The following is a 23,824-nucleotide window of genomic DNA, read 5'->3' as shown; positions in this document are numbered from 1 at the left end:
TTTATAAAAAATAAATAACTTTCTCTTCTGCTCTCTTTTCTGATATGAATGATAGATTCTCATGAGTCACTGTGAATTTTGGTAGATGATACTGATTTCAAATGTAAGTCTGTAGTCTCAGCAGTAATATTGTGTATTGAACAGTTACATTGTATTCCTCCTCTGGAAGATTCTGTGAAGCTGCTGCTATTTTGTCTTCTTACCATCACTGCTATTACCTTTATTGATAGATTTACATATAACTTCTGTGTCTGTGCCCCTAACAAATTTGCTGCTCCTCTGGACTTAAAAATTCTCATTGTGATATTGCATACATCCCTTTGGTAGAATAAGAAAGGGCCTTTTATGGCTTGTTAAAAAATTTTTGAATTCATGCAGTTTTGCTACTTTTTGCATGAATGTGGTAGTGAAGTGAATAAAAGGTAAGGAAGAGAGATTAATGAGATTGGATAGATAGCAACAGTTGTTTTAAAAGCAGGTTTTCTTTATGTTTTAAGTTTACATAAACTTGTAAATTTGTTACTGGTGACTTGACCTTTTTTGTTCTCTGTTGTCTTGAATTTTTTCTTATGGAGTTCACTTCTGAACCAGAATTTAATGTAGAAATAATTTTTAATAATATATTAAATTCCAAGAAAATTTATCTTGATTCCAATTTTGTATATTCTAATTTATATAGTCATTGCATTGTATGAATTTTGTTACACTTAGTTGAGAATTTAAATGTTATTTTTGAATCATTAATGTTTTAAACCAAACTACTTAACATTTCATCGACAATTTGAAGGACTTCAAACCTGTGTAGTGTAATGCAATATATTTAAATGAGATAGTTAATTCTTTAACTTTCTTTAATGTTAATTTTTGTTTTATAGGTCACGTAATGTTTGCTGAAATAAAAATGGAGAATGGGAAGTCAAAAGGCTGTGGAACGGTCAGATTTGACTCCCCAGAATCAGCTGAAAAAGCATGCAGAATAATGAATGGCATAAAAATCAGTGGCAGAGAAATTGATGTTCGCTTGGATCGTAATGCATAATTTAAACCATGGTCGGAACATTCTTACATCTGTTTTGCTGATTCTCCTAGTAAAAGTCATTTTTTAGTGATACTGTGTGCTTACAAAAGCTGTAAAAATGAACTTTTAAGACTCCCACCAGCTTTTAACAGTATAGTGTTAAATATACTGTGATTTTTGTTATCTCAAGTTTGGGTTTTTAAAGACAGCAAGTCTGGTCATTCAGTTTATATGAATGGTTATACTGTTTTTATGAAATAAGCCATTTTCTTGTTATTTTCAACACTACATTGTGGGATTTGTTCAAGTTCCCCCAAATTTTATCCACTTATTGTAGGGTGACGTATGTTTTTTTCAGAACTTCTGATATATATATATATGTGTGTATATATATATACATATATATATATATATTTGTCCTTGTAAAGGAAGGGCTCAGACAAATTAAGATGCAATTTTAGATGACTTTAAGTTACTTTTCTTTTGTGATAAACAATATAAGTTTTAGATTGTATAGTTCATGACATTTTTTTATTTTAATTCAATGAAGAAATGGATTTTTCTTTCTCTGCCCATCCCCATCATTCATATTTCCATATAACATTAATATTAATCTCCACAGCCCCAAATTTTATTATTTCCAATAAACCCAAGTTCATATAGAACTGATAATGTAGCAAGCCCCAAGTATATTAATAGGCAGACTACTCCCAACTTTCTGTCAAGTTTCCATCTATTGAAGTGAACTGCTGAAAAAAGAAAAACAATTGAAATATTGAGAGAGATAGTTATGTAAGTTAGTCCTCTGCTGTTCACTTCTACTGGAGCAGATGAATTTATAAATGCTGTTTTAATAAACCATGGAACACCTAGGCACAGCATATCAAACACATTGGATCCCACAATGTTAGACATAGCCATATCTCCTTTACCTGCAACGAAAAAGGCACGTTGTTAAATGTGCGGATCAGTACTGTACTTTATTATAAGATGCATTGGTGAAAACACTGGATACTTTTTGTTTGTTGGTTATGGAAAATCGTTGTATTAGAACAAAGTCTTTGTATTTTTTATTTTGGGATGGGTTAGTTTTTTAAGTCTTAACATTTATTTATCTAATAATTATCTTTTATTTATTAAACCATTTTTCACTAAGGTATATAGATTACTTGTTGCTTTTTCCTTATAATTGAACATGGTTAATCACGATTTAGTGCACATGTCAGAAAAACATTTGGGAGATTAGATTAAATGAAATCAATCTGCTATTACATAGCCTTTTTTTTGAATCTACCCTTTTTCTTCTTCAAAAGTATCAGAGGTAAAAATATACTCAAAGGTCTCTCTGCTCCATGTATTTCAGCCAGATTTGAAGAATGGACATTGCAGCTTGAGATACCTAGTTCTTACCTTTTCTTGCAACCAGCACACTTGCAATGGTGTCTGGTATGCTTGTTCCTGCTGCTAATAAAGTAAGGCCCATTACTGTATCTGGAATTCCTAATGTTTCCCCTATAATAAATAAATATTTACAGTTACAAATTTTTCAGATTAATAAACTGTTCTGCATATATTTCCTTTTTGAACCAACAATCAACGAAAAAGAGGCATATTTAGATTTCAGGACCAGTATATACTTTTCTAGACTTTAATTAACGAACTGTTATATAGGATTGGTAAGCTGGGTGGTTTGTTTAAAAATAAAAGACTAGCACAGATTTTTATTAGAAGATGTTTGGATAGCTTGCCAAAATTTTACAAAGGAATTGTTCCCCTGCTTTACCATACGCTTACAAAAGTTTTGGATGTCCTCTGTACTAAGTTTATTGCTTTATGCCAGTGAGACTTGGTGATTTTTTTCTTTTAAAAACATTTTCTTTAAGTGAATAGAGTTAAACGTATTTATAGCTATTTTAAGCTATATCGATATGGTATGTATTTTATAAATCCTAGTTTAGTCATATATTTTATTATTTTCTTTGGGAATATACCATAAATCTATACAAAGCAAAATAGAATTTTCCGTGAGTCTAGCATTATGGTCTTAGTTTATTAATGCTTCTGTTTTATTTCATGTTAGTTCAGTATTTATCAAACCATATGTTAATTTTGGGACCAGAACCAGAAGGAAGGGTTTGTTGTTTTCTAGTGCTGGGATTGAGCCCAGAGCCTCCCACATTTATGGTGAGTGCCCGATTGCTGAGCTATTTCTGCCCGCCCCACCCCCCAAGGGAATTTTTAAAAAATTTTTTGTAATTCCTTGTTTAATGTTGTGATTGAAGCCTTAGTATTCTTTTTCTGTTTTTCTTAAAATGCCAATTAAAACTTATTTATTGCATGCTTATGTATTGATAGCAGACTGGTTGTTAATTTTCACTAGTTTGCTATTGTTCATATGTACATAAACCATTAATATTTACCATTTGAGGATCTATTCTATGAATTATGCTTGTTTTTGTTCTTGTAGTTTCCTAATGCCAGATATGCTCTGACTGAGAAAATTTGGAGAGATTTAATATTCAGGCTCATTTGGCTTTTTCACCTTCCTTATTAAAATAAGGGAAAAAATCTGCTTTTTGCTAACATATTTTCTTTGGGAAAGTTAGAGATCAATAGACTTTTGAAGTGGCTCTTTAATAATTTTAGAGATTGTAGGTTTATATGATCTCTGAGTTACTCAATGACATTTAAGCTTCCATAGAAATTATGTAATGAACGGCACACTTGTGCTCAGTTTCATGAACAAAACTGGAGATTTGGTGATTTGGGCGTACTGGTGGTAGTTAATTTAACTTCTGACATACCAATTCAGGTAACGTTTGGGGCAGAAGTTTCTGATCTTTTTGTTTTTTGTTTTTCCTTCTGGATTTGGATTTTAATAGAACTAGAACAAATTATGGCCCGGAAGTATCAAAATGATTGGTCAATCATGAAGGCAGTGGAAACCTAAAATGAAACTTTGTTTTATATCTTTTTCACTCATTTTCTAGTATGTTTATATTGCTGTATTGTAAAAAAAATTAAATCCAGAAAAACAAACTGAGCACTCATCACTGCTTTCCCCAGACACTGGAACCTTGCTATATTTTCCATTAAGGAATGAAATTCACTATAAAGTGAGTAATGTAGACCCCATTCAATGTGGTTAAATTATTAGTGTAATAGACATCTTGTGAATTTGATTTCATTTATAAGATGATTTCTTAAAACCCTGGGCTGTGTAGTAGTGAGAACATAGTTGATATGTAATACACAACTCACAGAGCCTAATTAAGCTTGCTGTTATATTAATATTTAGTCTTTTTGTAAATAGCACCAATCTTTAGCCCAAACAGAAATTTGTTTGTTTAGCTAGACTGCTTATAATGACTATACACAACTTGTTCTTAAATGAAACTGATTATTTTCTTCTTAAATTGTACTATTGTGTTTACGATACATACCAGTTATTGTGACCATCCAAACCAGGATATATGTAAATGCAGATATCCATAGTGCAGACATGATAAAGGTTATTGCAAAATAATTTTTCCAAAATTTTCTTCTGCAGTCCGGTGTGGTTAGAAAAAGTAATGTAATAATAGGAAGAGATAATACCCAAAAAATTCTTTTCAAGTCTGCTTCAGGCATGCTGAATACACTTGGTTGATCTGTTCAGGAAAAATTAAACCATTTTGAGTTTTCTCAAATGGCCAATTAAGTTTGAAATGTCCATTTAGGAAGCTACATTGAAATAAATTAGCTGTATCAGTTTTTAAGAGGCTATTTAAAACATTTGAAACCTCATTATGGATATTGCTGGCAAAAAGAAACTAATTGAGAATTTAAGGCAGCCAGTATAAAATGAGATACTCAGCAGTTTCTTTATTTGGGGTCTTAAACCCATCAAAATATCTTGGGTCATTCTCTAAATATGTTGGAATGTTTGTGAAGTCTCAGATACACGTTTACTGGTTTTCTATAATGTTGTTGGCTTTTAATAGTTTTTATGGGACTAACCTGACTTCTGGAACTTACCTACTCTACTTGTGTTCATTTCCTACTATTAGTGATGCCTCTACCTGCCCTATGTAACAAATAACACCTACTTGGAGAATATCAAATCATTATAATATGGATTGATTCAGATATTTGATTCCAATCCATTATAAATAGCGGGGTATTTTGTTGACTTCCACCAATTTATGAATCTAAAATTTTCTGTAATTTTTAGAACCTTAAGAAAATAGGAATCTAATATATAGTCAACAATGTAGCTAGTAAAATTGAGTATTTTTTATTCATTTTGTTTTATTATTAATGGAAACAGTAACGTTGGATAAAATTGGAACTCACTTTAAAATTATTTAAAGTTTGTATGCATTGAAAAAAATCATACACATCTCTTAGATCAAGCCATATTATAACTAATACTAAGAAAATAATGCAAAATTTTGCAAAATTAATGCAAAAATAATGTCAAGCTTCAGCCAGTGAGCATTAACATTAGAATTTTCAGATTGGTTATTTTGAGTTTTTTTTCTAGTAAAATATAATTTAGAGATGTATACGTTTTGCATTTGAGAGACTGGAAACATCATTTGTAAGGGATAAAGTTATCTTTTACTTTATTTTAGGTAGTAAAACAAATTCTCTTCATAATGCACTGAACTAAATTTAAAATGAATTGCATACAACCACTGTAAAAGAAAAATAACCCTTATGTGTTTCTTTTTGATCATAACTGAATTTAACTTTCTACAAATTATATTTACTTAAATGTTTATACTATTTGCTTCAAATGACATATTTAAAGCTCAGCTGTTTTCTTTTCGCCCTCACCAGTCCTTTAAAGTCTTAGTTTTCTGAGCGGTGTTCCATTTTCCTGTTTCCTCAGTCATTGCTTATGCTAAAGGCCTTCACAAATGGAAGTGTTCCACTTAGTCAACAGCCCTTATTTCTTTGGCATCAATTCATGTTCTATGAGGAGAATACTTAGTCTTACCTGTATCATTTGCATAATGCTTATTGGCTGTTATTTACTGTTATAAAGTCTTACCTCTCTTACAAGGCTTTGTTAAAATACTTCCTTCTCTTCTATAGTCTTTCCTATCTAAACCATTGTCATCGTTTTAGACAGTGTGCAGTGTATCCTTTTTAGAATCCACAATTACACTTTAATTCTTTTTTTTTATTTTATGGAAATTAAACTTTTAAGTTTTCCCTTCAATGTTGGAAATGTCTTAAGGCTAGAGTCTGTGACTTCAATATCTCTAAACTTCCATGGGGATTTTTTTGGGGGGGAGTCACACCCAGTGATGCACAGGGGTTACTCCCGGCTCTGCACTCAGGAATTACTCTTGGGGAACATATGGGGTGCTGGGAATCGAACCCGGGTCAACCTTGTGCAAGGCAAACACCCTACCCACTGTGCTACTGCTCCAGCCCCCACATGGTGTGTTAATACTCACAGTACTTGCTTTATTCAAATAAAATTCTCAACTTTTCCTACTGACTAGACGTAATCATGGGATAGAATGTGCTTATTACCTTCAGAAGCCTGACTAAGACCATGTAAACTTAGAGAAAGCTGGGAGTAGCCAGAATCTTCATGAAATATTCCACTATCTGTTCTTGATTGCCGACGAATGAATGGCTGACCCTCATCTTCCCATCCTATCAATGACTGTTGTTCACTTCTCTCCTCCATGGCTTTGTTAAGACAGGTGCAGCAGCCACTGCATTTCTTTATAATATATTGGCTAATTTGCATATCAAAGCACAGCACCAAGACATATAATCCATATATTAAAAGCAGGAAGGTTCCTTCATACCTATAAATTAGAGAAATTTCTGTTTTTAAATTAAAAGCAAAAGTCATTCAAGTTAATAGCATCTAAGTTATATTTGCTAGATTTTCTAAGAAATGCAGCAATAAAATATTTCTTGTTATATTTTGGTTTTGTATATATATTCAAACTTAGTTACAGCATTATTATGAATTTATTGATAAAAGCTTGATATTGTCCTTCTATATTTCAAATAATCCAAGGTTGTAGAATGAATATCATTACTTGTAGATTCCTTCCAAATGGCAGGCATAAAAACACTTTGAAAATAATATAGGTAATAATTATTGTTTTTCAAAATAAATGTGAAACTCATAAATAGCAATGGATATACACCTTAGTCCATTACCAGAGTGTCTTACAAAGATAAATATTTGTGAAAGAATATATCTGTTCAACGATGTATTCAAATTTTATGTATAGCAAGTTTGTGAATTTCATATGTTAGACTGCCTCATATGTTTCAGTTTACAGAGTTTAATTGATCAGAATGTAATTGGATTAGGCATATATTCACAAGAAAAAATACTCTCTAAAAAGAAGAAATTATATTTTAGGCACTAAGAATAACTTATACGTAATTTCTTATTTAAAGATTGTGTTTGGCTAATGTAATCACATTTGAAACAAATTTGAACCTTTTACTTATGGTCAGTGAATCTGCTGAGTTGAAAGCAGAATTCTTGATTTCCCTAAGGGGTGGAGTATTAACTTGTTACTGCCAGTCATTGTCCCCTTACAGACAACTGCTGAGTCCCAGAGGGATGGATCATATTGTAACCAATAGTCTTTTTTTGAGGGGGGGATAGTTATATGCAGGGGAATCATTAGGAATTTTGCCAGGCTTTGTTGTTCCCTCAGTGCAGGTACTGCTAAATTGTAGTATTCCTAAATGATACCATTTACTTTAATTTCTTTTGTTTTTCCTTTTTTTTTAATGGTGCCCTCAGCTACTGTGTACCTACCTAAACAGTGTGGCCATACATTTCTTCTTTTTCATGAAGTCAAGCATTGTAATGAACACTCAATATACCAAGGCTTAATTGAAAAAGTTCTCTGCCAAGTCACCTTTTGCATTTTCTGGGATCCTCAAGTCACAAGGGAGATAACCAAAAAGAGCAAACAATGTTTGATATTGAAATCTTAAGCATTGTGTGTATGCATAAATATATATGTATAAATACACATGTAGATATACATATATCCTCTTACTGCAAATTGGAGAAGAATTTGAAGGAAATTATTTTACTTTTGTCATTTTCTCTCTCCTATCTTATGATCTTAACCACTTTAGTCAAACAATAACTTGGTAGATTTTTAAAAAGTTCACTGTTGGGACTCTGTTGTTACTTGTTTTGGGGGTCCATACGTTCCAGTGCTTAGAGATTACCCCTGACTTGTGCTCAGGGATCACTCCTGGCAGGGCCATATGTGATGCAGGGATTGAACCCAGGATGGCCAGGTACACGGCTAGTGCCAGACTCGCTGTGCTATTGCTCTGGCACACACTCTGTCGGAGTTTTAATGGACAACAAAAATTGCTCTGAAGCAATGAGATGTATCAGCCAGCAATGAGAAAGAAGGCTGGGGATATGTAGATAGGAAAATAAAATGACTAAAATAAATTGCAAAGTAGAGAGATGACCATAACCAGCAGTTGAAGAATTAGAGACCCACTCACTGTACATGATATAGATGTGATAGATAACTGAAAGTGACTGAAACATTTCTCCAAAAGGGTTTGTAAATGAGAGTTTTTAAACATTTTTTAAATTTAAGCACTGGTTTACAAAATGATTCATAACATGGGCATTCAATGTTCCAACACCAACCCCACCAGCAATGTGACCTTCCCTCCACCGTTTTCCCCAGTTTCCCACCCATCCCCCTAAACCTACCCCCTTAGCAGGCACAAAATAATTTATTTCATATTGCTTGTTACAACTAAATGGCTAATGAATTATCAAAAATTCTTAAGTAAAAGAAAATTTGTGAAAATTGTCATACCTTACCATGGGTCGTTTAACTCCTTGTCTGAGGGTTTACAAAGCTGCTGCTTGCTGAACCTTCTGTGTTAACTGTGTTTGTTTATTGAGCTTAGATTTGGCTTCTTTGTTGTTTTCCTGCCTAATTTGGTGTGTTCCTACTGGGATGTCAGTGTTGTGGAATTTGGAGATGTCTTGCGATCCAGGAACTCCAAGATCTCTAGAACGGGGCCGATGAGTTTACATGGATTATGGGATGTGGTGTTGAATTAGAATTTCTTGAAGTCTTCTCATAGTGTTTTGCATAAGAGTAATGATTACCAAGCTTACCAGTAAACTTTGTTGTCGAATATTATACCAAGAACTGCTGCTACACTAATTGCATAAGCCACACAGTCTCTGAATAGGGGCCAACAGGAGAGCGTGGAAACCTGTAAAATGATAGTAAATTTACTGTTTCCATTATATTGTAACTTCTTCAAGTACTTGCCTAGTATAATACTAAAATTATTTGTATATTTGTAGGTGGGTATTACCTTTTGCATATTGCTTAGAGAATACTGAACTTTAAGACAGATTGTGTTTCTAAACTTTACTCTGATTTTCATATACTTGACCAATAACTACTTGTGGATTAACTTTAAATTGAGTATGTGTTGTTTTTTCTATGAATTAATAAATTTGATTGAACACATCACTGGTTCCTTCTTTGTTCTAGAGAAATACTTCTTGGTGTGACACTAAGTTTTGTTGAGTCGAAGTGTTTTACATACCACATTAGATAGCAAGCCACAGGCCGCACAGATGCCAAGGAGATTATAAATTGCAGATCCAAGAATGGTGCTAATCCCAATATCTCCCTTTGTTATGAATACACCTGTGAGCAAGGTAGTAGCTAAATTAGTGTTGGTTTAAGATAAAAATCGTATCAAGTAAGCAAAAAACCATATGGAGCTCAACTTACCTAAGAAAGCAGTAACTAATTCAGGAGCTGAACTGCCGGCTGCCATGAACGTTGCACCTGCAACATCCTGAGACAGTCCAAGGGCTGAGGATAAATGTAATGAGGACAATTGCATTAGAACTGGTCAAAGTGAATAGAATATGTCTTAAATACAAGAGCTAGTCAAACATACAGCTTCGCATTGACTTAGCTGATAAAAAGAAAACTTTCCAGGTGGAAGGGATTCACTGTTGTGCTCTGTTTATGAATTCACAAATGGACAGGAGACTATGCTGTAGCTCAAAATCCTAATTGCAAAAATAGGGAATCATTTGGAAACCAGCAAGATACCTTTCTACATAGATGGAGTACTTGAGTTAAGAAATGACAATTTGGGAGTCCTTACTCGATTTAGAAGAAAAAGTAATTAGTAACTTGTAGAAATCTAGAAATGGAGCTGAATTTTTGTTATTCACGGGAAGCAATAGGCAGTTTTACTGTCATCTAGGTACAAATGAGAGAAAATTAGTTTAAGCCAAATAAAAGTTCAATATTGAATAAAATGCCCATTGATTCAAAACATGGAACCACTAAAACATAAGTACTGCTATTCGAATAGTATATGTATATTATCCAGATTTACAAACCTCAGGATTAACAGGATGAGTATTAGTATAAAAGTATTTTTTTCCATGTCCTTGTGTATAAATGACTTGCAGGCACATGAAAAAAATGCTCATATGTACATTCGGGGGAAAACCATAGTGACATAGCACACCTGAGCCCTTACTAAGAACAAGTAAGATGAGAATAGAGAAGACAGAACTCATTTACTTTTGGTGAAAATGTAAATTGACTTATCCAGTAGAGAAAAGGGGATGAAAAAGTCACCAAAAAATTAAAAATAGAATTGTCCTGTGATTCAGAAACTTCACTCCTAGGCATCAAAAGAAGGCAAGAATTTGAAACTGATACACCTTCATGTATATTCCTTACTAAAGCAAGGAGCAAAGAAATCAAGCTGAGGAAAGATTGCATCAAGTCAACCCAGCTATGCTGGTAGGCCGAAAACTACTTGATACAGATTGCATGGTAGGCATTTAAATTCTCTCCCTAGGTCATAAAGTTGCTGATCTTGTCTAAGTGCCAAATCTAGGAAGAAAATAGAAGTTTCCAAGGCTTATGCTATCCGTTGTTATATTGTTTATGTATTGAGTCTGACACTTGAGTTTTCCTGTACTTTGGAATTCCCTTGTGCTTTAGTACTATCACCTGTGTTAAGTTTTTTTTACTGTTTTATCTCTGTGGAGACCATTCTCTGTTCCCCACCCTCAGTCCAGCTCCCTATTCTGTTTCTCCGATGGGGTTCTGCCTTTTTACTGATTCCTCCTCCCCCCACCACCCGAGCTCTATCCTGCCACCACTTCGTATGATGTGTTTTCAAAAGTGGATCAAATGGAAAGTACCATGCTAAGTGAAATGAGTAAGAAAGAGAGAGACAGACATAGAAAGATTGCACTCATCTGTGGAATATAAAGTAACAGAATGGGAGACTCACACCCAAGAATAGCAGAGATAAGTACCAGGAGTTGATCCATGACTTGGAAGCCGGCTTCACATGCTGGGGGAAAGGGTAGCTCAGAGAAGAGTACATCAAGTTAAGTGTGGTTGGAGGACCCACTCGGGATTGGAGATGCGTGCTGAAAGTAGACTAGTTCAGAGAATGGCCACTCAGTACCTCTATTGCAAACCGCAACATCCAAAGGGGGAGAGAGAGAACAAAAGGGAATGCCCTGTTGCAGAGGCGGCGTGGGTGGGGAGGGATGCTGGGATCATGGGTGGTGGAGGGTGGGCACTGGTGTAGGGATGGGTACTCTAATATTGTATAACTGAATCACAAGCATGAAAATATGTAAATCTGTAAATACCCCTCGGTGATTCACTAATAAAAAAATTAAAAAATAATAAAACTACTATTACCTGTACAATTTTTAAGACCCTTCCTGTTTTCTGTAAAAAATAAAACGATCATGATCACGACCATCCTGTTGTTCATCAATTGCCTCGAGTAGGCACCAGTAACGTCTCCTTCGCCCTGGCCCTGAGATTTTCAAAAGTACTATATTCAAGGCTCTTTCAGGATTAGGAGAATGAGACCCATCATTGTTACTGGTATTTGGCATATTGGGTACACCACGGGGAGTTTGCCAGACTCTGCTGTGTGGGCAGATTACATTCGGTAGCCTGCCAGGTTGTCCAAAGTAAGAATGAGATAGTAAGATGTCATGCAGCCACAAGTGTGGCTGCGCGCTTCTGGTAGCTGGGTTTTATAGTCTCTGAGTCTTGGCCATTGATGGTATTACATGGTGCCAGGGAGTGGGGGAAGCAGTTGGTGGGTGTGACCCGTGCCTACTGGAAGATGGAGGATCTGGGTGGAGGATGCTCAGCCCCGATCTAAGCAGGCTTGGAGATCTCAGCCCCGGGACCTGCTTACCTTTGTTTCTCTGCTGGTACTTTCATGCTTGTGGAGAGTGGTCTCAGCATGGTTGTGGCTGGTTCTGGAGGTCTTTGGCTGCCGGGGCTCTGCTCGGGGTGGGTTCCCACCACCCACCAAGGGGCCCCAGCGAAGACAGCCAGGCGCGGGGGCAGGAGACTCTATGCTGTTCTCTTCCGGGAGCTGGGTTTTATAGTCTCTGGGTCTTGGGCATTGATGGTTCTGGAGGTCTTCAGCAGAGTCCTGGGGCTGAGATCTCCAAGCCTGCTTGGATTGGGGCTGAGCATCCTCCACCCAGATCCTCCATCTTTCAGTTGGCATGGGTCATACCCACCAACTTCCCCTGGCGCCATGTAATCCCATCAATGGCCAAGACCCAGAGACTATAAAACCCAGCTCCCGGAAGAGAACAGCGCGGAGTCTCCTGCCTCCGCGCCTGGCTGTCCTTGCCGGGGCCCCTTGGAGAGGGGCGGGTTGAGCTTTGCTCCCCGCCCCAAGCAGAGCTCCAGCAGCCAAAGACCTCCAGAACCAGTCACAACCATGCTGAGACCACTCTCCACACGCATGAAGGTACCAGCAGAGGAACAATGGTAAGCAGGTCCCGGGGCTGAGATCTCCAAGCCTGCTTGGATCGGGGCTGAGCATCCTCCACCCAGATTCTCCATCTTCCAGTAGGCACTAGTCACACACCCACCAACTGCACCCCCCCCCATCCCCCGGCACCGTGTAATCCCATCAACAGCCAAGACCCAGAGACTATAAAAAAATAAAAAGGCAAAGTTTATTTTTATGTCTGAAACCTGGGTGAGCATTTGTGAATGCTTTGACTAACATCATGGCAGAGCCATACCATGTCCAAAGCTAGGGCATGAAAATTAAAAATAATTTCCTCTTGGGTTCTCTAGACGCCTTTGCTTTTAGAGCCTTAAGCTACCATGTCGAAAGTCTGATTGCCTTGAATCCCTGTTCTAGAAACAACATGAAGAGCCCAAATAGAAATTGGGATATCCAGAGATCCCCATGCTATGGGGCCCTGGGATTGGGAGTGTTCTGTTCAGACACCAGGCATGGGAGAGAGGGAGCTTTCAGATTATTCCAGAACTTAATCTGATGACAACTGCAGGCCAAACCTCTAGCAAGAACCATTCTGTTAAGTCCAGTTACTTTATTATCTCTGAGATAATAAAATTACTGTTGGTTTTAAGTTAGTAGTTTGGAAATTTTGTTAGCCAGCCATAGATAACTGGAAACTGATTATGTTCATTTGTCACATTTATTGAACACCGTTCATGCCAAGTAAAGTCTTTGTGCTGATAATTGTCCAATTTTTGTTCTAGTGAGAGAAAATGGACTACCTGAAATGCATATGTAAAAAGTAGCTTTGAAAGAGTAAGATGGGAGCATATGAAGTAATACAAAGGGAGATTAGTCCTTTTAGATGGGATAAATAGGAAAAGACTTCACTGAGAAGATGACTTAAAGACTACAAATTGCAGAGGGAACTAGCCACACCTGTTTTCCATGGTAAAAATATTCTAGCAAAGGGGTAATGTCCAAAAGCTGTGAAGTGGGCACTTGCCTGGGTATTTAAGAAACAGGGAAAAGCCAGGACTAAAGTGCGTGATGGCAGAGAGGTAAGTGGATCCTTCTAAGGACTTTGATTTTTATTCTGAGAGCTATGGAGAATATTGGTTATTCATCTACAAAGCCCCTGCTGGTGATAGGAGCCCAGTCATATTTTACCTACATGAGGTTATTTGGTCTCAGAAACCCAAGCACTGTAATCAGCGCCATTTCTCCACCTAATTATCCTTTGTTTTGAATAATCCTCTCAGGATGATTTAATGTGCATCCTCTTTCCTATTCACTATTTTCCTTTGGTCATGTTGCTTGAGGAACATGTGCCTGCAGTGACTGAATGAGGGGAGGGAAGTAAGAGTTTGTGTAACTTCATAACATTTCTCTTATTGGCTAGAGAGAGCTTTCTATTTTCATTACAACCTGGTAATGTATAGTAAAACCAACTGACTTTTACAAAAGGATGAAACATTTTGCTTTGGATGAAAATTTTATTATTTTACGAATGAAGTAAACATCTTTTATTTATGGAAAACACTTTAATTTAGATAGTAATCTCAGCTTTCAAGATATGAGGGGTGATATTTCCGGACCCATGTCTGTGGGCTGTGGGGTTAATGCAAAGTGTGAGGATAAGGGAATAATAAGGATTTTAGATGTGAGGAGTTTGGGACAGAGAGAGAGAGAGAGAGAGAGAGAGAGAGAGAGAGAGAGCGCACACAGGAAAACTGTGCTGTGATTAGGATTTACTCCTGGCTCTAAACTCAGGGTGCTGCTGGAGGAACCACGTATGGAAATAAGGAACAAACTCAGGTCAATTTTGTGCAAAGCAGATGCCTTACTGTGTGTACCATCCAGCACCAGGTTATAAACTCCGGTGGTCAACTCAATTACTTTCTTCCTTGCATTCGTGGCATAATATGGTTTATTATTAAAGATAAATTGTTCTGAATTATTTGTCCTGTAACTGTTACTTTTCCCCAACAATAATCTACCCTTCGTTCCATTCCTTCTTATGGAAAAAATAGTTACTGGAAATCAGAAATACTTTGGAATTTTTCCAGCATATTCCAATGAATGTATCAATTTAAAGGTATTGGACATTATGAATTTTCTTCTCAAATCACGGGTAGATAATGGAGGAAATTTTTAAAACTATGTGCTTTATCTTGAAGTAACTATCAGAAGTTAGGCAGCTGAAGATGGGATGACCAATGTGCATGCTAGTTGGAGCACACTTTATTAGAAAACTATAATCTCAAAAGAGAAATGGCAACCTACTGGGAGTTGGGTAAATGCCTGATCCTTCTGAACATTTTCTTGACCAAAAGGCAGTCACAATAGGGCTATTGCTATTCACTGGGGTTCTAATTGAGTTAAGAGCAAAGAGTCTGGTATAGCTGGAAGTGTAAGATTTCAAAGATATTTTAACAAATTATATTTTAAGGTCCTATGCACATTTTTGTAAAATGGTTTATATCTTTGCACTTTAGAATAGACTGCCTTTGTCTTCCCTGACCTTTGAATAGCATTTCTGCCTTCTATGGTTTATTATTAAAGATAAATTGTTCTGAATTATTTTTCTCATAATTGTACTTTCCCCCATTTATTACTCTAAAGAAATGATTAAATTTCTTTCAGGATATGGTAGAAATGCTCGTGGTGAGTTTCCTTTATAGGTTTGGATGTTATCCCTTTGTTTATATGAAGTGCTACTTAATGAAATGATTACTCAAGCTAATCAGACTTTTTTCTTAAACACGTTTTCTTCTCCTATATTATGCCAGAAAGCCTCCTATAGCTTTTGAAAATCCTTTTCTTCTTAAATACCAGGGCAAGCTTTAACCTAAAATGAACATTTGAATTCTAACCCTTTCGGGAACTTAACATGAGATTTTAGACAAGTTTATTCTTTGACAAATACAGAGTGTTGGGCTATGTAGTTTTAAGGGTAGCTCCTAATTTTGTCATTCTTTACTTAAATTGTAGACTACAAAATCTATACCTTATCTCTTTGTGCCATTTAATATTTAAGAATATTCTTATATAGAAAAAGCCTATATTATTGAAAATTTAGAAGACATCAGGAGGTTAGGGAGATAGTACAAAGGCTAAGGTGCTTCTTAGCACATGACTGCAACCAGGACTCCAGTTTGAATTCCAACACCACATAGATCTCTCACACCATCAGGTGTGGGCCCTTAGCACCACCAGCTGTGGCCCTAAAACAAAAAATAATATGAAAGGAAAAACAGAAAGAGATCTTAACCAGTACTGTCATATCCATTTCTTTCACAATGCACATTTTACTAGTGTTATTACCACAAGCCATATGAAATCTGATCTGATATTCTCTGGAGCAGAAGTTCTCAGTGATAGCAAGTTTTGATGCTTTGTGAAAGGAGTTGCATTTTTCAAATAGTCAAAAATCATTCCTACCCAATTTTGGTGACTAAGATGAGTCCTTAAACTGAGTAATTATATTTAGGATCCAGAACTCAAGTGTCACAGCCAACACTATTGTTTTTATGATTTGCAAAACAGATTCTGGCATTAACTCAATTATATTTTTGGAGTTATTTGGAATGAATAAGCATTACTAAGATAATTGCCCACTCATAACTGTGCGCCACTGCATTATATGCTTGGTGTTAAAACATTTGGAATACTTTATTGAATTGCCACTTCATTTTTGGTTTGAGCTATGATGAAATGAATTTTGAAACTCACTGTATTGCTTTTAAAGGCCCGAAATGGAGAGACTTCCTTCTCGCCCTCAACTGAGTAGCTCTCATATTAACATAGACTCCACCTGCCTTAAGTCTATCACTTTTACCTAAAAAACAGTTGCTTTCTCTTATCCATCTAGTTAAAGAGAAAATATATAGCTTCATTATAGTTGTTGCTACTATTTGTGATTATTGTTATCATCATTATTATTATTATCAGTTTCTGCTTATTTCTGCAATTGCATCATAGTAATATCCATGTGATTTGGGCACTTATTTTGTTTCATAAGCCCAGTGTAGATTTAGATGCAGTCCAAGGGGACCACAGTTTTAGATCAGAGGGAAAAGAAAAAGAAAATGAAAATGCTCTTAGGAGGATGAGTCCTCATATGACAGGACACTATTCTTAGATTCTCTGTTCTCTGGGAAGGCTTTGCCTCTGTAAATTTCATAAGGATTACGACTCATATAATCACCTGAAACTATAGGCTATCCAAATGCCATACACATAGAATTATTGGACAACCTTTCAATTTTGTCAATTTAGAGCTAATTCTACCTGGAATTAAAACCTACATTTCTCTTCTGTTTTTCTTTTATGAAACAAAGTAGAATGTCAGCTAATATTCAAAGCAGAATGAGTAAAGTATTTTTAATTAAAAAGTAAATATGTAAGTATGTTTCTCTAAAACCTTATTAAGTCATTTTACTTGAGACATGTTGTACCTTGAAAGATCAACCTGGAGGAGTGATTAGACTTTTTAACTGTACATTAGTGAAACATTAGAAAAAAAAAACACAAACATTCAGAGGCCTGAGAATGTGACTGAGTGGTAGAGTGGCTCCTTGTAAGTGTAAGACCCTGGGTTGGATCCCCAGCATCACCTCACATTGCAGAGTGTGGCAAGGTTGGCACTGTGATCCTCAGGGCTTTAGCAAAGCATTTCAGCCAAGTGTGTGAGCACCACAACTACTGTGTGACCATCCCTCCCACCCCGCCCGGCCATGAGCACTACACCTAAGTCAAACAGTGGAAGCACATGTGCAAACTTGGCAACAAATGTGGCTAATGTGGCTAAACCATCCTATTTTGTATAACTTTTAAGATAACTAATGGATGAATCAATAAATGCTAGTGCATTTGTACATTTTGGGACACCTCAGTAAACTCAAAGATTATTTAGTATTTTTTTCCTTTCAGGTCACACCGGCTGTGCTTAGGGCTTCTGCTCTCAGGAATTTCTCCTGGAGCTGCCTGGGGGTCCATATGGGATGCTGGGGATCGAATCTGGGTTGGCCACATGCAAGGCAAGATGCTGTCTCTCCGGCCCCTATTTTTGCAATTTTAAGAGACAAAATAGGTGGAATTATAACTGTTCATCAAAGAACTATAGGGGAATATAGAGTATTTTAATATTTTTTGAAGCCAGTTTCTCTGGATGTAAATAAATTCCAACAAAATTGTGCTTTATTACTGATGTCCTAATTTGGATGAGAACATGCTAGATCTTGGAAAGGATCAAAGACAGAATAAGCTTATAGACACATAAAAATGAAATGAGCTGACACTATTATTATCTCATTTTGTTTCCAGAGTTTTCAATACTCAAGACCAGAGTCAATTCTTAGTGCTGAAGATTTGGTGGTGGTGTGGTCATCCATCAGTCACTTCCCTAACAGCTACAGCAGAGCTGTATTACAGAACAAAGAGCAGTTCACTGAAGAAATTACATGTTTGCAGATGATATTTCAGTCTAATTCCACAAGTGGTGGAAGTCGTTATTGAATTCACTTAAAGATTATTTTGAAGTGGCAATCTATTTTAATGCAGTTGTTTCTTCTGCAGAGGAAAAAATATTTTTGCCACACCCAAAACATTTTTTGTTTGCTTTTGTTTGTGGGCCATATCTGGTGCTACTCAGTGCTCAAGGCTTTCTCCTAGCTCTGCATCAGGGATCAGTCCTTATAAACAAAATTCTTGATAGATTGGTTTTTTTTGTAAGTTATTTTTTTGAAATGTGAAAGCAAAAAAATACTGCTTTCTATTAAAAAAAGAGGTTCTAGGTGGAATGCACTACTCTGAATTTTAAATTAAAATTGTTTCTGGGGGGGTGAGTCGGGGTGGTGGTATTCGGCCACACCTAGAGGTGCTCAAGGCTTACTCCTGGCTCGACACTCAGAAATCACTCCTTGGAGACTCTGGCAGTCATATAGGATACTGGTAATTGAACTTAGGTCCGCTTCAGGCAAGGCAAGCATCTTACCAATTCTATTCTTTCTCTGGTTTCAAGAATTTTAAATTTAGTAGTTTCATATACTTGCTTTCTAATTAAAAGTATGATCCTGAGACAGGATGAACAGATTAAACTATTAGGCTTGAATAGTATTGAAATCAAAATCTATCAAAATCTATTCTTTTTTTTTAAAGAAGAAGCATTGTATCGTAGTGAAATATCATTGTATTATTGTATCATAGTAAAATCATAGTGAAAGAAATAATTACTAAAAAAAGGAACTACAAGTAAAAGTATATATGAAACATTTTCTAACCTAGGTATACTTTAAAAAGGAAAGGAAAAAAAGGAGTAATAATAAAGAAGATATATGTTTGCTTAAAGATATGAAAGTTTGAAATGTGAAAAACACAAAGTATACAAGCAAACTGCAAAGCACAAGAAAGCACATGATAGGGGCTGGAGCAATAGCACATTGGGTAGGGTGTTTGTCTTGTGCATGGCTGACCCGGGTTCGATTCCCAGCATCCCATATGGTTCCCCGCACACCACGAGGAGTAATTCCTGAGTGCAGAGCCAGGAGTAACCCCTGTGCAACACTGGGTGTGACCCCCCCCCCACAAAAAAGAACATGATATAAAATTAAATTAGAAAAACAGTTATTATTCTTATATGTTTAAAGTCTTAGGAATAAATAAGAAAGGACTGCTTTATTACAACATGGGCAAAATAGCACAAATGCACCCTCCGTTGAACTCCCAGCCTGGCTGGCTAAGAATAGCCAAGGGGGCCTATGTGGATCTGATACTGCTTGCAGACCCGTTGCCAAAAAAAGCACAAATGCAAACCGGCAAATTTCAGTAAAAATGCAAATCATTCAATCTCATTAGTAAGATAAATATAAATTTTACAGAATGAAGCTCTATTTAGAACAATTAAAGACATTTCAAATGATAGTATTTATGGTTTTCTGGAGTATAAGCTATCCGTCAGACACTGTGGAGTTTAATTTGGCACTTCCTTTATGGAATGCTCTTGGCAGAGTTTATCATAAGACATAAAATGTGAATATCTCAGCCTCTTTATCAGGAAATGACCAAAAGCGTTTGCAAAACTTTTAAATAAGTATGGGCATAACATCATTCAAAGCAAAACAAACAACAACAACAAAAACCCAAGAGACTAATATGCTTGTTAATTTTAAAAATTATACATATCTTGGGATTGGTGCGATAGCACAGTGGGTAGGGCCTTTGCCTTGCACATGGCTGACCCGGGTTTGATTCCCAGCATCCCATATGGTCCCCTGAGCACCACCAGGAGTATTTCCTGAATGCAGAGCCAGGAGTAACCCCTGTGCATTGCTGGGTGTGACCCAAAAAGAAAAAAAAAATACATTTCTACTGAATACCTACTAGGTATGGAAACCAATGTTAAGTGCTCAAATTCACCTATAAAATCATAAATTGTCATGCTACCATTGAAAAAGTCGTGTTGTGGGAAACATAGAAATTGTGCAAGCTTTGTATGCAGTCAACCCTGGGCTGCGTGTCCCCATCCTCTGACTTCCCATCCTTTCTGGATAGTCCTTGGCATGATCTGATCAGGCTCTTGCACAGAACTCCTAGCTGTTTGGGTTCAGCTGCTGGCTAGGGGCACCTGGACTCCTGAACACTGCTGAACACTGCTTGGAACTGTGGCCCAGCACCCCCTCCCCTCCCCCCAAAAAACCCCCAAAAAACAAAAAAAAATGCTTTTAAGAAGTAATAATATGGGAAAGTGTGTATAATGAAACATATGAGGAAACAGGAGAGCCTTCAAACTGCATGTAAAGATGATCCAAGGGACTTATAGAAGGTGCAGCAGTGACTGTGGAGTTCTGAGTAATGGCCCCGCAGGCAAGTGCACTTCTGCTCCTTGCATTTCACCAGCCAAAATACTCTCCAAAATAATTTAATCTCTTAAAAATATCAACGCATGTGAAGGACTATATATTTATGTCTACTTAAGTTAAATAGTTACAATGAGCTTAAGTTGACTCACAAATATTTTTCACAAAACATGTTGGGCCTGGCATGTGGTTCAGTACTAGAACTGTTCCATGTATAAGACTCTGGGCTCCATCCTCAGCATTGAAAACAAACAAATGGGAAAAAACAAAACTCTCCCAAATAAATGCATGTTGCCATGTTCCATTTCGGGTCCTAAGGGTACTGTTCTTTCTGAGAAATAAATTGAGAAAATAACCTGACATGCAAGGAGTTGGGGGATGGATATGGAGAAAGGGAATGATCATGTGTATGTCCTTTTTTCCCCTGAGAAGAGGTGCTACCCCCTGTGTGTGTGTGTGTGTGTGTGTGTGTGTGTGTGTGTGTGTGTGTGTTTTCGGTTGTGTGTACTTGTGGAGAGAGAAGAGAATACTGTTTCTGTACAGTCATGCAAGAAGTGGGAGGCAAATGAACACATAAATTTGACCATCTCTGAAGCCATCATGCTTAAACAACTGAACTCAGGAAGCATCAAAGACCAGAAATGCAGACCACTTTGCTCACAAGGCACAGCATCACTGATACACAAGTCAGGGGAATCAATGACCAGTGTCCGCATAAAAAAGTCTGTACCCAGAATTCTGGGTGATGTCCATGACTAAAGAGGACTTGAACCTGGGTGCCTCACATTTGCAGAAACACACCAGCACCCGAATTGAAATCTTAATTTTAATAGATGGATTTATAATTGTCTGATGTCTAAAACCTCTTTACACAGGCTTCAGGGCTCATTTGCTAATTTGGGAATTGCTCAACATCACTAAATTTCCTACTGGCAGAATGCTAAGGAAAATAGGATTATACAGGCGTTTGTGTACTTACCCCTTTAGTCAGTGAAATTTCTAAAATTTCCAGTTTGCAAATTTTAGAGTAAAATCACTCCTCCATAAATTCAAATATAAAATGGCAAATGTTGGGAGTTCATCTCTAGTATGTGTATGTGAACACTTGATACTGTCTGCACACAGTTAGTTAGGTGGGGTCGCAAGCACCCAGGGCATTTCTGTACGAGGCAGATAATAATGATGCCCAGGCACTCATTTAAAGCTGCTCAGCTGCACAACAGCCATGAAGAAACATCGTCCCCAAGCCAGTTCCTGTAGACCGAGGATCTGCCCATCCCCAGCCCCTAGGTAGATTGAGTGGCCTTTGAGCATGTGTGTGGCGCAGCTCCTACCAGGAAGGCGGGGAAGATTCCGGTCACTTACAATGACTGATGAGCTCCAGGGAGGGCAGGAAGTACTCGTCACAGACAATGGATACCGCCAGGAACATGTAGAAGATGATTAGGAAGTAGATTATGATGCCCCCATCCATTCGCTCCTGTTTTGTGAAAAACCCTTCAGGAAACTCAGACGAAGGAGAAGTAGCACACTGGGTGCCGTTTTCTGGGGAGGGAAAGGAGGTGAAAGTTTGAAGGAAATTGGTGTTAGATTCTAATGTCGCTAAGATAATTTCATCATTTCTTAAGTTGACTCTAGGGGCAGGGATGTAAATGGAATTTGAAGAGCCCAAGTGAAAATGTCAAAAGCCCCTTGGAAAATGATGTAGTCCTTAAGAAAGTTTCTTGGGGACACAAAGTAAGTGATGAGAGTGGAAAGTCTTCAGAGCGGACATCATGTAAACACTCCTTCCTCACTGTCCTCTTATCTAAAAAGATAATTCTGAATTTCTCTTTCTATCTGGACAATTTCATATGCACCCACTTAAATGCCCCAAATTGTTCATGGACCGAATCATCAGCTTTTGCAGAGAGAATTTCTGGGAAGTTTCCTAGCTTGAGTCTCCAACAATGAAAAGGAGCCTGCTGGAGCTCATGAGATCTTCCGATGATCTCTGAGAACTTATTCCAGGGATCAGAAAGGGCTGACACCCTTCCAAAGACTAGAAATCAGAGCAAACAGAGCAGGAAGTATAAGCCCTTTGTGCCGCCATCCAGATCTGGGAGTGGCTGCCCTACCGGCTGCCAACCCAGCATCCACCTACCTGTGGCCCTCGGGAGACGCCGGGGCAGGGAGGCGCCCTGGGGAGGCAGGTGCGCAGTGGCCCAGAGGATGCCAAGAAGCAGGGCCCTTCTCGTCCACGTTGGGCCCCCTTGCTTCTGCATTTCTGTTGTGCTGGGAGTGTAGCCTGCCTGCGCTGCAGGAAGGGAGAAAAGAAGGATTAAGCTAGATCATGTGAGGCGTCTCCTTCCTGCCCAATACGCTGCCCAGGGCAAAATTCAGCCTGGTCAGTGCAGGAGAGAGGTTGTTTGTGCCAGGCGGACTTCTCAGAACAGAATCTCGGGAGTCCGTAGGAGCAGGCAAGCCTTGGCAGCAGTTGCTCTCTGCAGGATAGGGCAGCTCCAGGTTCTTTGCATTTTTTTAGTTTAGTCTTAATACTAGCTCGGTTTTAGCTTGTCTCTAGATTTCTAAGGGCCTGTGACTGCTTCCCTTTCTCTCTCCAGCTCTTCAAGAAGTTGTTGAAGCTGATATATGTATAATCTTTGCCTAACCTGGCACCCTTTTATGTTTGCTTTGGTTTTTGGTTTGGGGGATTACTCCCTGTTCAGTGCTCAGAGGATGCTCCTGGCAGTGCTAGGGGATTGTATATGTCAAGGATCAAATCCAGGTATCCTGCATACATTCTGGTCTATTGAATTCTTTCTGTAGTCTTGGATATTTTTGTCTACTTTTCAGAGGCAGGAAGTTGCTACTGTGATAATCCAGCAGAGAAAATAGTGGGAGCTTGAACCAAAGTAGTTGCATTGGGAACAGAAAGAAAGAAGGCAAAGTTTTCCAGATCTGGAAAGGAAACAGTGGATACTATTTGACTTTTAACTAGCTGTGCTTTCTGCTTGAGTTTACTATCTAAGATGGAAAGTTGGCAAGTCAAGAAATACATTGAAACTATCTTCTCTACCTTAGCATTTGCTGAGCTTGTTGAAATGCAAGTAAAATCAAAACCTCAAAATGTAAGATCACCCTC

The 23,824-nt window shown here is 37.5% G+C and overlaps 2 protein-coding genes across 3 annotated transcripts in view; one reads left to right on the top strand and one right to left on the bottom strand.

The window, feature by feature from the left end:
* MYEF2 (myelin expression factor 2) overlaps positions 1 to 2,661 on the top strand; it is a 35,722-nt gene extending 33,061 nt beyond the window's left edge. For both annotated transcript variants that reach the window (XM_056135349.1, XM_056135347.1), the window contains one exon: positions 876 to 2,661. In XM_056135349.1, the coding sequence (XP_055991324.1) occupies positions 876 to 1,039 (164 nt within the window). In that variant the 3' untranslated portion in view covers positions 1,040 to 2,661. The remainder of the gene's footprint in view (positions 1 to 875) is intronic.
* On the bottom strand, positions 1,628 to 22,964 carry SLC24A5 (solute carrier family 24 member 5). The gene is made up of 9 exons (XM_056135350.1): positions 22,844 to 22,964; positions 22,066 to 22,245; positions 9,796 to 9,879; positions 9,605 to 9,708; positions 9,162 to 9,262; positions 6,548 to 6,831; positions 4,462 to 4,668; positions 2,429 to 2,530; positions 1,628 to 1,950 (listed from the first exon to the last, which is right to left on the bottom strand). Exons 1-9 carry the CDS (start codon positions 22,962 to 22,964, stop codon positions 1,628 to 1,630), a joined length of 1,506 nt encoding a protein of 501 aa, XP_055991325.1.
* Positions 22,965 to 23,824: the final 860 nt, after the last annotated feature.

Source organism: Sorex fumeus, unplaced genomic scaffold (genome assembly GCF_029834395.1).
Source record: "Sorex fumeus unplaced genomic scaffold, SorFum_2.1 ptg000111l, whole genome shotgun sequence".
Classification (NCBI taxonomy): Eukaryota; Metazoa; Chordata; class Mammalia; order Eulipotyphla; family Soricidae; genus Sorex; species Sorex fumeus.
The sequence above is the reverse complement of the archived record's forward strand: the minus strand, read 5'-3'. Positions and strand labels throughout refer to the sequence as shown.